Source organism: Dermacentor variabilis, chromosome 7 (assembly GCF_050947875.1).
Source record: "Dermacentor variabilis isolate Ectoservices chromosome 7, ASM5094787v1, whole genome shotgun sequence".
NCBI classification, from domain to species: Eukaryota; Metazoa; Arthropoda; class Arachnida; order Ixodida; family Ixodidae; genus Dermacentor; species Dermacentor variabilis.
The window spans coordinates 26,555,744-26,571,238 of NC_134574.1; the positions used below are offsets into that span (position 1 = coordinate 26,555,744).

The following is a 15,495-nucleotide window of genomic DNA, read 5'->3' on the forward strand; positions in this document are numbered from 1 at the left end:
TTGACTTGCTTTCTATATGGAGTTTCCTTCCCAGCTCGGGATAAAATTATTTAAATTTCACACATTTATCGACAGTCGATCGTAATTCGTGACTGAAGATATTTAACAGAAATGCATGAAAAAACAAGTGTTAAGTAATTATCTGCGACACTTGCATGTAAAGCAGGAAAGCCAGTTTCGCAATGCATAGCGCTTAAAAATTTTCCTATTTTCACGGAATTTCACGTCCGTACCTCGTGCGTTGTTTTAGGAGTCTAGGAAATATTTAGTATAACGGCAGTATGACACACCTGGAACGCTTCAATGAGCGACTCTCTACAAAGGGTGTAGTAAACCTACACAGAGTAAACACATATCGCTCGTCACTCGGAACATTGTTTCGTACGTTGACTAAATATAAACAACGTTCTCGCACATTTAACAAAGATACCGGGGGAAACAACCAAATGCCGTGTATAACGCATAAAAATTGGGATAAAGCGACCAGTCAGTTACTGTTGTCAGAGTACGCAAGCTACCTACACAGTGCAAATTTTCGGCACACGTCCCCAAAAAGTGGCCCTCATTTTTCGAAAATACGAAATATCTGCCGTGTTGCCTCCCGCCAGGAAACAAGTAATGGTGTAGCTCTTATTTAGAAGCAGCCTTAAAATGAAATCGTCAGTCAGGAGTGACGCATGTCTTTAGAAAAAGTCGGTGTTCTATTGGTATTCAAATGGCTCTGTGAGATCGACCAAGGTCATTTTCACGAGCATATCTACGATAAGTCGTCATTGCACAATGAAATTCGGCAGTTATACTTGCAAGAGGTTTCATTATATTTCCGATTGTGATAAGATACTGAGACAGCAACGCTGCCACGGACAGAGATTAAATTGTTAAGCAGCCGATAAGTCCAACGATTTCATGCCGTAAGGCACAGCAGTCGATGGGCGCGGCTGATTATAATAATTTATCGGGACCTCCCGCTTAGCTGGTGATGAAATGGATTAAGCTGATTGTGTTTTAAAATACGGATATAGTGGTCCCCAATAACTGGGCATGATACAAGTTGCGCAAGCTGACAGTTTCTTAGGGTGGGCACTGCCCAGCGCCACGCGTTATCCGCAACGCGAGCGTGTACGGTGAATCCCACGCTAGAATAGCAGCTTGGGCTTGTTGGTTTTCCATCCTGCTAGTAACAGCGCAAAATATAGACAAGGGACGAGAGAAGAAGACACCACAAGCGCTTGTGGTGTCTTCTTCTCTCGTCCCTTGTCTATATTTTGCGCTGTTACTAGCAGGAATCCCACGCGTCATCCGCTACAGGGCGTCCCGAGAAGGCACGCAAGACGACCATTGTCGGCCAAGCAAGGATATACGTAGTAAACAAAAGCACCACTTACGTGGTCACTCTAGTAATAAAAAAAATTATCTTCAGCTTTTTTTAACGGACTTTCTATCTTGCTGCCGAAAGTGCCCTCTTTCAAAAGTGGCGGGGGCAAATGACATACCCCCCCTTTTGACTGTAGGGGGGGGGGGGGCAAGTGCTCCCCTTGCCCCTCCAGCTGGTATATACGTCTATAGGCAGAGCCGCTTCCTGGACTCCGAGATGAGCTGAACCGTCCAAGGCGTTTCCTGTCGCACTCCACCGCCCTGGCTTCTTCAGACACACATGGCCGTTCCTGACCCTTAGACAGCTGTCCTTGGCGAGTTTTTGGACGTCTTCTGACCACCCTCTTTTTAGGCCTCGCTCACTCACAGTGTGACACATCATATCGTCACGATCGAACCTCCCGTGTTTGCTCGGGCTCGTCGCTTCGCGTCGAGCCCGACGCGTCTAGCTGTCGCCAAAAACGAGTTTGACTTCGACTTCATTCATCCCTCCTCCAGACCTTGGGCCTCACCCCTCCATATGGTGCCCAAGAAGACCTATGACTGGCGCCCCTGCGGCGATTACTATGCTCTCAACGAGGCCACTGTCCCGGACCGGCACCCATAGCCCCACAATCAGGATTTTACGTCGGCACTGCACTGCTGCACCATATTCATCAAGGTCGAACTGGTGAAAGCCTACCACCAGATTACTGTGGAACCCTCAGATATTCCCAAGACAGCCATTATAACACCCTTCGGCCTTTTCGTATATCTGCGCATGCATTTCGGTCTTCGTGGTGCGGCCCAGACCTTTCAGCATTTCGTTGGCTAACCATTACGACGCTTATGCTGCTTTGCCTATCTTGATGGCATCCTCCTCTTCAGAACCACCGCTGAAACTCACAAGCTCCATCTACGTCAAATGCTCGCAAGACTCAGCAAGTTTGGTCTTGTCGTTAATGGTCTGAAGAGCGAGTTCGGCGTCACGGAGTTGGATTTCCTCGGCCTTCGCGTCAACGCACACGGCCTTCGTCCACTCCCGACCGCGTCACAGCCCTCCGTGAGTTTCCTCAGCCATCCACCCCCAGGCAGTTGGGCGAATTTCTTGGCCTCGCCAAGTATTACTGCTGCTTCCTTTCTCGCTACGCCAATATACTGCAGCCTCTTCACGACCTTCTCTCTGGCCTCAAGACAGCGAATACTCCCACGCCCTGGAACAACATCACTTGCCGAGCTTTAGAGGCCTCAAAGAGGCCATTGCTGGCGCGACGCTCCTCGTCCACCCCACTTGGGATACCGCAACATCCGTCATAGTTGACGCATCGGACACCGCTATCGGCGGTCTTGCAGCACTTAGCTGCTCGTGCTTGGCAGGCCATCACCTTCTCTTCCAAGAAGCTTGCGCCTCCTGAGCGTCGCTACAGCACGTTCGGCCGAGAGCTGCTCGAGGGGCGTGCCTTCCATGTCCTTACTGACCATAAACCACTGACTTCTGCCCTACCGTCCAGTAGCACCTCCTACGCTCCCGACGAAATAAGACAGCTCGCCTACATTTCTGAATGCACCAGCGACACTCGTCACGCCAGCGAAAAGTCCAGCGCTGTTGCCGGCGCACTTTCCCGCGCAGCTATGCATGCAACGGATCACGGCTGACCGGTCATCGACTTTATGACTGTGGCTGCCGCCCAGAGTATCCACGCCGAGCTCCAGCTCACTGCAACGTGAACTTCGTTTATGATACGTCGACCGGTCGTCCTCGTCCAAACCTGCCTTACCAATACCGCCGGGCCGTCTTTGATTCCCTCCATTCTTTGGCTCATCCTGGCATTCGCGCAACACCGCGACTCGTCAGTTCTCGTTGTGTGTAGCCTAGTATCAACGTTGACATTCGTCACTGGTCACGAGCGTGCTTCAACTGCGAACAGTCTTAAGTGCATCGCCTCCTATTGGCAAATTCCCATCCCCGGGCGCCCATTAAGCCATCTGCATGTCGATAAATCCATGAATACTTTGATTAGCGCAAAAAGACAGACACAAGAAAGACGACAGGACAAGCGCCTTGTCCTGTCGTCTTTCTTGTGTCTGTTTTTTTGCGCTAATCAAAGTATTCATGGATTCGCACCAACTAGCCCGCCAACGCATTGTGCTGCGCGTCGATACTATCGAACCCCATCCTCCCGGCGGGAACCGTCGCTACCTGTCACCCTGCATTGACAGGTTCCCCAGATGGCCTGAAGCGATGCCCCTCCTGGACATAGCGGTGGACTCGACAGCTCGAGCACTTATCACACGCTTGATTAACCGCTACGGTTTCCCTTCCACCATTACGACTGACCGTCATTATCAATTCGACTCAATAGTGTTCGCCAATCTATCGCGGCTCCTCAGCGTAAAGTGCATCAAGACTACATCTTACCACCCGATATCTAATGGGATCATTGCACGATTTCACCGCCAAGTGAAGGCTTCACTCATGACTTCAACTTTTCCTTCATCATGGATCGAGCGCCTTCTATCGTTATGCTTGGCATCCGAATCGCTCTCCGCGGTGACTCTTCCTCCAGTGCCGCCGAGCTTACGTTTGGCAACACGTTTCGAGTCCTTGACGAATTCTTCGACGACTCGCCCACCGTACCTGCTGAAGTTTCCGACTACGCCTACCGTCTGCGTAGCGCTATGCGTGCCGTCGTTTCACCGACAACAACGTTCTGCCCCGGTCCTGTATACGTCAATGCTGACGTTCCGAACTGCATGCACGTCTTTGTGCGCGACGACGCCGTGCGTCGTGCTTTACGACCCCCCGTCTGATGGTCAGTTCAAGGTGCCCAAGCGTGCACCTCAACACTTTCTATTGCTCATCAACGGCCGGGATATGGTCTCCGTCGACCGTCTGAAACCTACCTAGTTTGACTCAGACTCTCTAGCCACTTCTGCTGTCACATTCCTTCCCGACCGGGCCAGTCCTGCTCACCGCGTGCGTTTCGCACCACCACCATCCGCACTTCATCTTTCGTCCCATTCTCATGGATTCCTTGCTAGAAAGGGGGCCCTGTAGCGCGCTACTACGTGCCGCAGTGATCCAACCAAAAAGACGACGATGGCACGCTCAGCACGCTGACAATGCGCGAGCAGTGGAATCGGTGGTTGCAAAATCGATCACCAACGGCGCTTGGTCCCGCTCCCGCCTGATTGAGTGGGCCCTGCTCAAATATAGTTTGTGGGCACGAGCCAACAGCGTCTGTCTGGTTTTTCCTCACGTATACATTCATTGCAACACTTCTATAGTGATGCCATCGGGGTCGTTCAATGGTCTTCATACCAGGTCAGTTATCTGACTTATCATGCGGTAGTCGTCACGCCTTCTACTCCGACCCAGTCATAAAAGTTGATGATAGCTTGGGCCTCTGGATATGCGTTCGGAGTCATGAGGCTGACTTGGCGTTGCATTGCCATCATTTCAGCTTTGTCATCCGACTCTTGTCATGCCGTCGTTATAAAGCCATGGTCGTCACGCAGTCGTCGTCATACCGCAGTCGTCACGCTGTACTTTCGTGATTGTCCTTTCAGTGGCGTCATCCAATTGTCTCGCCATCGTCCTCATACTGTCTTCGTCATTCCAGCGACGTCCATCTTTCTTCATCTGTGCACTGAATTCACACTGTCGTCATTCAACCGGTATTATGTCACCGTCATCATTTCGTCATCTTCAGACAGTCGCCATCATGTCTCTATTGTTAGGCGGTCGTCGTAATGCCGTCAACTAGCGCTTTCCAACTACCTATGGTCGGCACGTGTTGACTACGGTGATTATTTTAATACTACGGGTGCACACCTACGACGGCGGATTAAAGAAGAAGCAGAGGGTACATGTCGCGCCACCGAGTAGATCTTTTAGGTGGTCGCCGGGTTCGGATGATGGGTATGATTTCCTACAATGTCACATATCCACGGGGAGGAATCGGTCAAGAAGCGTGTCCGCATGTTGACAATGATGATGCTCATTTTTATACTATGGCGCATGCCGAAAATCCGGCGGTACAATGTCAAATGACCGCAACAGGAGATTAGCCAAGAAGTCAACGGTGCATATTCTGACAACACCAACTGTCTCTTTAAGATGACCACAGCGTGTTGACGATTTCGATTTCCATACTATGGCACCAAGAAGGATTAGCCAAAAACAAGGAGATTTAGCTAAGGAGCGTGTTCGTGCGTTGATTAGGTTGATTATTTTTATGCAATTGCACATGCCCTCAACGGGCAATCGGCCAAAAGGAGTCGGGTACATTAGAAACAAACAAGAGGAAATGGGGAATATATGGCGATATAAGGGTTCATAATAATGCGTAGCACGGGTGAGTGCACATATGCGCTGTGCGCCTGTTTCCTTAATGCTTTCACGAAATGGGCAAAATTGTAGCATTTTTTAAACAGTTTGATAAAAGCTTCGCTTCACATGACTCCGACATACGGGTTGGATCTGCATAATTAATGTATTTGAAACGGGGGGGGGGGGGGGGTTGCGTGTGTACACGGGTATGTGTGAGAGAGATTGCCGATATGATTAAATCAAGTGCGTAAACTACAACCGGTAGAATAAGGTGTACCGTGCAATAAGAACACACGTGATCTAACAAATTATTCAGACACCTCCACAACCTATACAACTCCTTTAACTGGCCTTCATAAAATACGAAAGGGCTTATGATTGAGTACGTATACTTACACTCATGAAGACATTACGTTTACGCGGTATTTGTTTTACGCTAAACGAAATTTTATAAATGGCTTGTCGCGTGTAGCGTAATTGTATTCCTTGAGCTGGGTTACCCGAAACGTGGACATTACTCCACGAAAAATCGATATGCGTTATCGAGTACTTAACAAAACTTATTCATTAGTTTTTAATAGCTTACTTCAAGGCACATATTGCAGTTTACGAATTTTATCCAGTAAAATTGAAAGACATATCCGCTTGGAACGACTTCTAAGGATAACGCATATTTCGAGATATGGGCCGTAAAACTTGCAGTAAAACGCAATAGCGTTCCACTTGCTTTTTTAATGATAGCGATTTTATTAATGGAAGCACAAATGTAACTGGAACACATATGAATTTCTTCCTGTGCATTGGGGATGAATATTTCGAAACTGATGGCATCCGGAAAATTCGTTTCAAATGAACAGGCCATGCGAACTCACCGGCTGCGCGTGGTAAATTGCCATTTGTGGCGCAATGTAATTATTTCAAAAACGAATTACCAATTTTTTGTGAATTAGTCGATAATGCATTAGGATTTCTCTTGCAAGTAATGTCTGCCTCTATGAGCAATCCAGTTGGATGACTAGAATGATGCTATCATAAAATTCTGATACCATAAAGTTACTTTAAAATTTCTATTTTTAATGATCGCGGACCAGGAGAAATATTTTCCTCAACTGCGAAGCTTTCATTCTGATAAATCCGTACGGATTTTCTTTGAAGCTTCGGTCTACATTCGGGCGGATGAAATTTTTCTCTTTCCTGACACTTTCTCCCCTTTATAGGCTAATTCAGAACTGACTTGCAAAAAATACTTTATTTTCTAGAAAAACACACCGTATAGGGATGAGTATCATAGGAAAAAGTTCTACGTGATTGCGCAGCTACAGATGAAATATGCGAGATCGAACCAGCTAGGATCGCGATTACTCGAAAACAAGACAACAGACCACCGGGTTTTCAATCTTCACATTTAGGTGCAGCGTAGCCCCTATCTCATGTTCGAAAGCCAACAAACTTCATACCACTTCTTTTCACGAATCTCCCAAGTATCAGCAACAAACGAACATCACTGTCATCACATATCGACGCATGCTGAGCTGATATATTCGTTCTCACGGAAACATGGCTCTCAGAAAAATAAAAAATTGTGAAATACTAGACTAAAAAAACATAACTTTTACAGATACGATTGCGATTTCGTACAGGTGTAGGTGTAATGATTGCCGTGAATTCGGCTATCAATTCCTTCACTGTCTCTGTTGATTCGCCATTAGAAATAGTTTGCACTCATGTAGCTTTGCCACTGGAAATCTTGTCTGTTGCGCATGTTATAGGTCCCCATCCTCACCTATTACTTTCTGCACTGACCTCCATGATGTCCTTAACAAATTATTTGTTCGGTACCGAAAATCACATTAATTTTTACTAGGTGATTTTAACTGTTAAACATAGTGTGGTAAAACGTTGCTCACTCCCAAACGCAGTCATCTTCCGAGTGCATCTATTTTTTATATATCTGCGCCGATTTCGATCTAACCCCGCTAATTCATCAACCTACATGCACTACCAGCACTTCCTCTAATACTTCAGATCTCTTTTTTAGAACAGCTCCTGATTTGGTCTCTCCTTGAACATACCTTAAAGGAATCAATGACCACTCGCTTCTGCACTTGACACTTAAGAAGAAAGTTCGCTCCAAAAAGAGTCGTTAAATCTATATGTGATTACAATGCCACCGATACCACATCCATTACAACTGAACTGGTATCATTCATTGCTGACTACACACTAAACTTTTCTGAACGTACCGCTGAAGAGAACTGGTCATTGTACAAGAACAAACTGTTTACACTAATAGATCGCTATGTCCCTAAAAGACTGATTGTTTCGAATCCTGCCTCTCCATGGTTTACAGGAATTCTACGCCGCCTACGCAACAAAAAGAAGCGTATTTTTCGTCGCTCCAAAGCAACTGACCTTTCCGAACGCTGGACAGCACATCGTAGAATTCACGGTAAATACGTTTTTGCTATTATAAATGCAGAAAGTCATTTTCCTATCCCTATCCCTACTGCTGACTCTCCTATCCCTACTGCGATCTAATCCACGTAAATTCTGCAATATTGTTGGTGGCAAAGAAAGCAGAGTAATTAAGCTAGCCCGTTCTGACAATGTCGCGATCCCTCCAAACCAGTGCTGTTCTTTTTTAAATGATGTATTTGCTTCCGTTTTCTACAAATATGCTCCGACTACTCTACCGTATGTAGCTTATTGTTCTTATGTACCAATGAATTCCATTATTATAGATTCGGTCGGCATACAAAAGTTTATCGAAAATTTGAAAATATCTTCATCCTCAGGTGAAAATTCAATCAATGGTAAAATGCTGAAAATTACTGAACCATATTATTCCACCATGCTTCCAATGCTCTTTTCGCAGTCTCTAGGTTCCTCGGTACTTCCAAGTGATAGGAGGGTCGAAAAAGGTTGTTCCGGTCTCTAAATCAGGTAACACTAATTATCTCGATAGCTATCGTCCTATACCACTCACAAGTATACCATGTAAAAAATTGGAGCATATTATACATTCTCATCTGATCAATTTCCTTAAGACTAATTTCTTCTTTTCGGCTGAACAACACGGTTTCCGGAAAACATTTTCATGCGAAACGCAGCTGATATGTTTTACTAATGACCTATGTAGTCATACTGACATGGGCTTCGATGTAGACTGCGCGTTTTTGGACTATGCGAAAGCTTTCGACACTGTTTCACATGACCTCCTCATACATAAACTTAGCATGCTTACCATTGATCCTAATGTATTGAACTGGATTAAAAGCTTTCTATCTAATTAAACCTAGTACGTTTCTGCTAATGACTGTTCATTCACTGACACTTCCGTAAGATTGGGTGCACCGAATGGATCGGTACTAGGACCTCTCCCCTTCCTGTTTTAGATTAACGATCGTCCTAAATGCATCTCCTATTCAACTACCAGGTTTTTCGCAGATGACTGCGTCATTTATCGCAAAATAACTAACCACACTGATTCTGATAAATTTCAAGACGATCTTACAAGCATATCCCACTGGTGCGATAAGTGGTTATGCGACTAAACGTTAATAAATGTAGGAGAAGGAGGAGGAAAAAGCTTTATTCTGGTCCTGTACAAGGTGTTGCCACCTGCCTGGCTAGTCCCATGTTGGGACCGGGAGGTCAAGCCTCCTAGCCCTCTCACGGACGTACTGGACAGCCAGGACTTGAGGGATATGCTCTGGAGATCTCATCATTCCTAAAAACCGACTCCGGGAAATGCCATGGCCGAGCGACCCACACTCCCAGGGCAGATGTTCAAGCGTACATAACTCCCTTTCGCATGCTTGGCATATATTATTCATGTCTGCAACGTCATACCATTCCTTTATTTGCACAGGTGAATAATAAGACTGTGTTTGTAATTGCCTAAGTATAATTGCTCGTGCTCCGTTTAGCCTATAGTGAGGGGGTGGAAACTCCCTCCTTTTCATGTAGTGATGTTTTGTAATTTAATTGTATGTAATGAGCGTCTCTCACTGTAGGTTTTCCAATCCAGCAGAATCAAAACCATGTGTAAAAGCGGCCCGGTCTGTAAGGTCGCGGGTGACGCTGTTGGCCGATTCATTGGGATTGACAGGAATGTCATCAAGTGTCCCATGGTGTACCGGGAACCAATAAATGTAACGTGTAACATTTGTTTGCTTTTGGTAAACTATTCCCGCAGCCTGTGGGGCAATCTTTCCCCTATTGAAAGCGCTAATAGCTGTTTTCGAGCCACTACATATTTCTGTGAATCTATCGTCTGTTAGTGCTAATGCAATGGCAACTTGTTCAGCGACTTCAGGTTTGTTAGTGTAGACCGTGGGGCAGTTGGTGCATTTGCCCTAATGATCCACTACCGCCGCCGCGAACTTAGTTCGATCCTTGTAGGCAGCCGAATCAACAAAGCAGGCTCCTCTGCCCCCTTTATCCATTTTCTTGATTAACGCCCTGGCTCGTGCAACTGTTCTCTTGATGTTATGTTTTGGGTGCATATTCCTGGGTAGCGGTGCGACAATTATGTTGTGCGCAAATTCTTGATGAACTTTAGTGTACTTTGCTGGATCCGTAATGGGGTTGATGATGATCTTGTCCAGGATTGATCTTCCCGTGCTGGTTGTAGATAGTCTCGCTATTCATGGTTTTTCTTTAGCCTTCGCGATCTCCATGGTCATGTTGTGTATTCCTAACTTGAGCAATTTTTCAGTGCTGGATCGAATTGGGAGCGCCAATGCGCTTTTAACAACCTTTTTGATCGCTGCGTCAAGCTTCTTGAGTTGAACGTCCAGTTGTACATGGCAGCGGCGTATGAAATATGACAAAGTACGAACGAGTTGATCAGCCTGATTAGGTTATCTTCTTTCATGCCCTTGTGTCTTCCTTCCAGGCGTCTGATCATACTGCACGCGCAATTCGTTTTAAGGGCGATTTTCTTGACTTCCGTATGATTTCCACCGTTTGCATCAATGAAAAAGTCTAGTACCCTGTTAATAAATGTAAAACAATGCATGTATCGAGTCGCACAAACAACACCGACAACATACCTACTTACTTATCTCGCAACACTTTTCTTGAATCAGTCAACTCGCACAAATACCTAGGCGTTCATATTTCACGTAACTTATAATGGTATACACATATCGAACATGTCACTAATAACGCTAACAGGGTTCTCCAATACTTGCGTCGAAATTTCTCTGCTGCGCCTCGGCCGATAAAGCTAACTTTCTACAAAACATAAGTGCGGCCAAAGCTAGAATGTGCTTCCGCAGTATGGTATCCCTATCCCTTCTTTTGTAAATATATCACTTTGCCTGCTGTCTGTATGGTCCCCAGGCGCCCTCAAGTTGTCTATGACAACTTTTTGCCTGGAGGACCCCCAACATTTTGTTGGAAATAAATTGAACTAAATTGAAATTGAAATCCCACAGATAAACGCGCTAGAATTCATCCGAAATCGCGGAAGACGTTTCATCTTATCTAATTACTCCCGTGACCATGAAAAACACACTTACCTTACCGGACCTTTCATTGCGCCGTAAATGTTTCAGACTGTGCCTTTTCCACAATATGTATCACCATAACCCATTGTTAGAGAATCATCTTATTGCTCGCCCTTCATACAATTCATCCCGCTCCGATCGCATGTTTAAAGTTGGTGTTCCATTTTTTGGAACCAATATGAGTCATCAGTCTTTTATTTCCAAGACCAGTGCCGACTGGAACGACCTTCCTTCCTCCCTCCATCGCTGCCATTTCTGACATTGACAAATTCAAGACTACTGCATTTTCGGCCGCTTTTTAAAACATCATCATCATCATCAGCCTGGTTACGCCCACTGCAGGGCAAAGGCCTCTCCCATACTTCTCCAACTACCCCGGTCATGTACTAATTGTGGCCATATCGTCCCTGCAAACTTCTTAATCCCATCCGTCCACCTAACTTTCTGCCGCCCCCTCCTACGCTTCCCTTCCCTTGGAATCCAGTCCGTAACCCTTATTAGGATTAGACCCCGCGACCTTGTGGTTAGCAGCCTTACCAGAAAAAAAATATTCTTGAAACAGTTGGGAGACGGTGGCACAAAATAACAGCAAATAAAGTCCTCACGTAACGATACGATTCGTCATTGAATGAGTGCAAGAAATAATAAAATTCTAGACTGGAACGAATTAGGGGTAGATGATACCGAGGAGACTAGAGACTAGAAATGAAATAGACTTCATACTCTGCGCTAACCCTGGCATCATACAAGATGTGGACGTGCTCGGCAAGGTGCGCTGCAGTGACCACAGGATGGTAAGAACTCGAATTAGCCTAGACCTGAGGAGGGAACGGAAGAAACTGGTACATAAGAAGCCGATCAATGAGTTAGCGGTAAGAGGGAAAATAGAGGAATTCCAGATCAAGCTACAGAACAGGTATTCGGCTTTAACTCAGGAAGAGGACCTTAGTGTTGAAGTAATGAACGACAATCTTGTGGGCATCATTAAGGAGTGTGCAATAGAAGTCGGTGGTAACTCCGTTAGACAGGATACCAGCAAACTATCGCAGGAGACGAAAGATCTGATCAAGAAACGCCAATGTATGAAAGCATCTAACCCTACAGCTAGAATAGAACTTGCAGAACTTTCGAAGTTAATCAACAAGCGTAAGACAGCTGACATAAGGAAGTATAATATGGATAGAATTGAACATGCGCTCAGGAACGGAGGAAGCCTAAAAACAGTGAAGAAGAAACTAGGAATTGGCAAGAATCAGATGTATGCGTTAAGAGACAAAGCCGGCAATATCATTACTAATATGGATGAGATAGTTCAAGTGGCTGAGGAGTTCTATAGAGATTTATACAGTACCAGTGGCATCCACGACGATAATGGAAGAGAAAATAGTCTAGAGGAATTCGAAATCCCAAAGGTAACGCTGGAAGAAGTAAAGAAAGCCTTAGGAGATATGCAAAGGGGGAAGGCAGCTGGGGAGGATCAGGTAACAGCAGATTTGTTGAAGGATGGTGGACAGATTGTTCTAGAGAAACTGGCCACCCTGTATACGCAATGCCTCATGACCTCGAGCGTACCGCAATCTTAGAAGAACGCTAACATAATCCTAATCTATAAGAAAGGGGACGCCAAAGACTTGAAAAATTATAGACCGATCAGCTTACTGTCCGTTGCCTACAAAGTATTTACTAAGGTAATTGCAAATAGAATCAGGAACACCTTAGACTTCTGTCAACCAAAGGACCAGGCAGGATTCCGTAAAGGCTACTCAACAATAGACCATATTCACACTATCAATCAAGTGATAGAGAAATGTGCAGAATATAACCAACCCTTATATATAGCTTTCATTGATTACGAGAAAGCGTTTGATTCAGTCGAAACCTCAGCAGTCATGGAGGCATTACGGAATCAGGGTGTAGATGAGCCATATGTAAAAATACTGGAAGATATCTATAGCGGCTCCACAGCCACCGTAGTCCTCCATAAAGCAAGCAACAAAATCCCAATACAGAAAGGCGTCAGGCAGGGAGATACGATATCTCCAATGCTATTCACAGCGTGTTTACAGGAGGTATTCAGAGACCTGGATTGGGAAGAATTGGGGATAAAAGTTAATGGAGAATACCTTAGTAACTTGCGATTCGCTGATGATATTGCCTTGCTTAGTAACTCAGGGTACCAATTGCAATGCATGCTCACTGACCTGGAGAGGCAAAGCAGAAGAGTGGGTCTAAAAATTAATCTGCAGAAAACTAAAGTAATGCTTAACAGTCTCGGGAGAGAACAGCAATTTACAATAGGCAGCGAGGCACTGGAAGTCGTAAGGGAATACATCTACTTAGGGGAGGTAGTGACGGCGGATCCGGATCATGAGACGGAAATAATCAGAAGAATAAGAATGGGCTGGGGTGCGTTTGGCAGGCATTCCCAAATCATGAACAGCAGGTTGCCATTATCCCTCAAGAGAAAAGTATATAATAGCTGTGTCTTACCAGTACTAACCTACGGGGCAGAAACCTGGAGGCTTACTAAAAGGGTTCTACTCAAATTGAGGACGACACAACGAGCTATGGAAAGAAGAATGATAGGTGTAACGTTAAGGGATAAGAAAAGAGCAGATTGGGTGAGGGAACAAACGCGAGTTAATGACATCTTAGTTGAAATCAAGAAAAAGAAATGGGCATGGGCAGGACATGTAATGAGGAGGGAAGATAACCGATGGTCATTAAGGGTTACGGACTGGATCCCAAGGGAAGGGAAGCGTAGCAGGGGGCGGCAGAAAGTTAGGTGGGCGGATGAGATTAAGAAGTTTGCAGGGACGGCATGGCCACAATTAGTACATGACCGGGGTGTTGGAGAAGCATGGGAGAGGCCTTTGCCCTGCAGTGGGCGTAACCAGGCTGATGATGATGATGATGATGATACCGAGGAGCACCTCAACAAACAGCGGTTCACAGACGATATCGCCCAGCTAAGCAAGGCCAAATATAACTAACAAGGAAGTGTCCAGATCTTGAATCGGCTATAAAGAAGGTTTAAAGTTTGTCGCCCACAAAACTGAAGCAATCTGCAGTACCTCAGCAATGGAATACCTGGTGATTGAGTGCACCCTTTCGAAACTCTACGGGGGTATATTTAACGAAGTCGAGTACTATAGTTGAGGAGGACTCCTTCTTGGGCTAGTTGGTGTTTGCTTAACATGATACTTTCTAGCGCAAAAACTCGAATAAAAAGAAAACAGAGAGAGGCAAAAGGAAAGGAAAGCGCTCGTCTTTCTTTTACTTTTGCCTCTGTCTTTTCTTTTTTTTCGAGTTTTTGGGCTAAAAAGCATCATGTCGAATAGTATAAGTAGGCCCAGATTACAGGAGGTATAATTTTCTAGCGGATAAAATGAATTGTAGTAGGTGCAGTAGCTTTTAAGCAAGTTTAAGTGCTGCTAATAACATTGTTGTCAATTCTGTCAAAAAGAGAGGTGCCTCATTGAATGTTACTAGCACTAATATATAGCTATGGCAGAAACTCGGAAAATGCCACAGAAGCTTGAGAAGAAGGCAAGAACCGCGCAACGAGCAGGGGAAGATATTTTATGCGTAATGTTATGAGACTGGAAGACAACCGCATGTACGACACAAAAAACACGCGTACGAGATAATCTCATTGATATTAAGATGGCATTTAGTTAGCCAGGTAATGTAGCGCGTACAGCAGATGACCGTTGAGAGGTGACGAAGCCTTTAGAGGGGCAGAACAGGTTCCAAGAGAAGGGAATGAGCGCAGTTGAGGAAGGTAAATGTACGGGCGCTCTGAAGATACTGGGAAATTGGCTGGCATTGAATGAAGTCAGCTAACGCAAGACATGGGTATTTGAACATCGCAGGTCCTGCTGCAAGCAGAAATTAGACACATGAAAATGATTATGAAAATAACTAATCAAGCCATAGGCACGCCCCCCCAAAAAATCTACCCTTCAACTGCCTACACACGAAAAACTCGCTCCTTAACATGCGATGTCTGAAACCCTTCTCACAGCACGTGTGTAGGGCTTGGCGAACGTACCAAAAGTCCTTCTTTAGGTCCAGTATCTGGCATTTCCAGGAAAACCAGAAGTCCGGGAAGCCGTGAAGGAGCAGAACCAGCGGCTTGTCTCTGCTTCCGGCCGACACGTAGTGCAACGTCACATCCTGCGTCGTTGGTAAAACGATACCATGTGAGCGCATGACTAAACATAATTAAAGATTGTCTTTTCATATCTCGGCATTGATACTGAAACGCTAGTTTCTGCTGCGTTCTCCCAT

At 45.4% G+C, this 15,495-nt stretch overlaps 1 protein-coding gene across 1 annotated transcript in view; it reads right to left on the reverse strand.

Annotated features, from left to right (window-relative positions):
• The window catches only part of LOC142587377 (epoxide hydrolase 4-like), a 59,913-nt gene that overhangs the window by 33,231 nt on the left and 11,187 nt on the right, over positions 1-15,495 (reverse strand). The window contains exon 2 of the mRNA XM_075698332.1: positions 15,257-15,381. Within this exon, the coding sequence (XP_075554447.1) occupies positions 15,257-15,381 (125 nt within the window). The remainder of the gene's footprint in view (positions 1-15,256; positions 15,382-15,495) is intronic.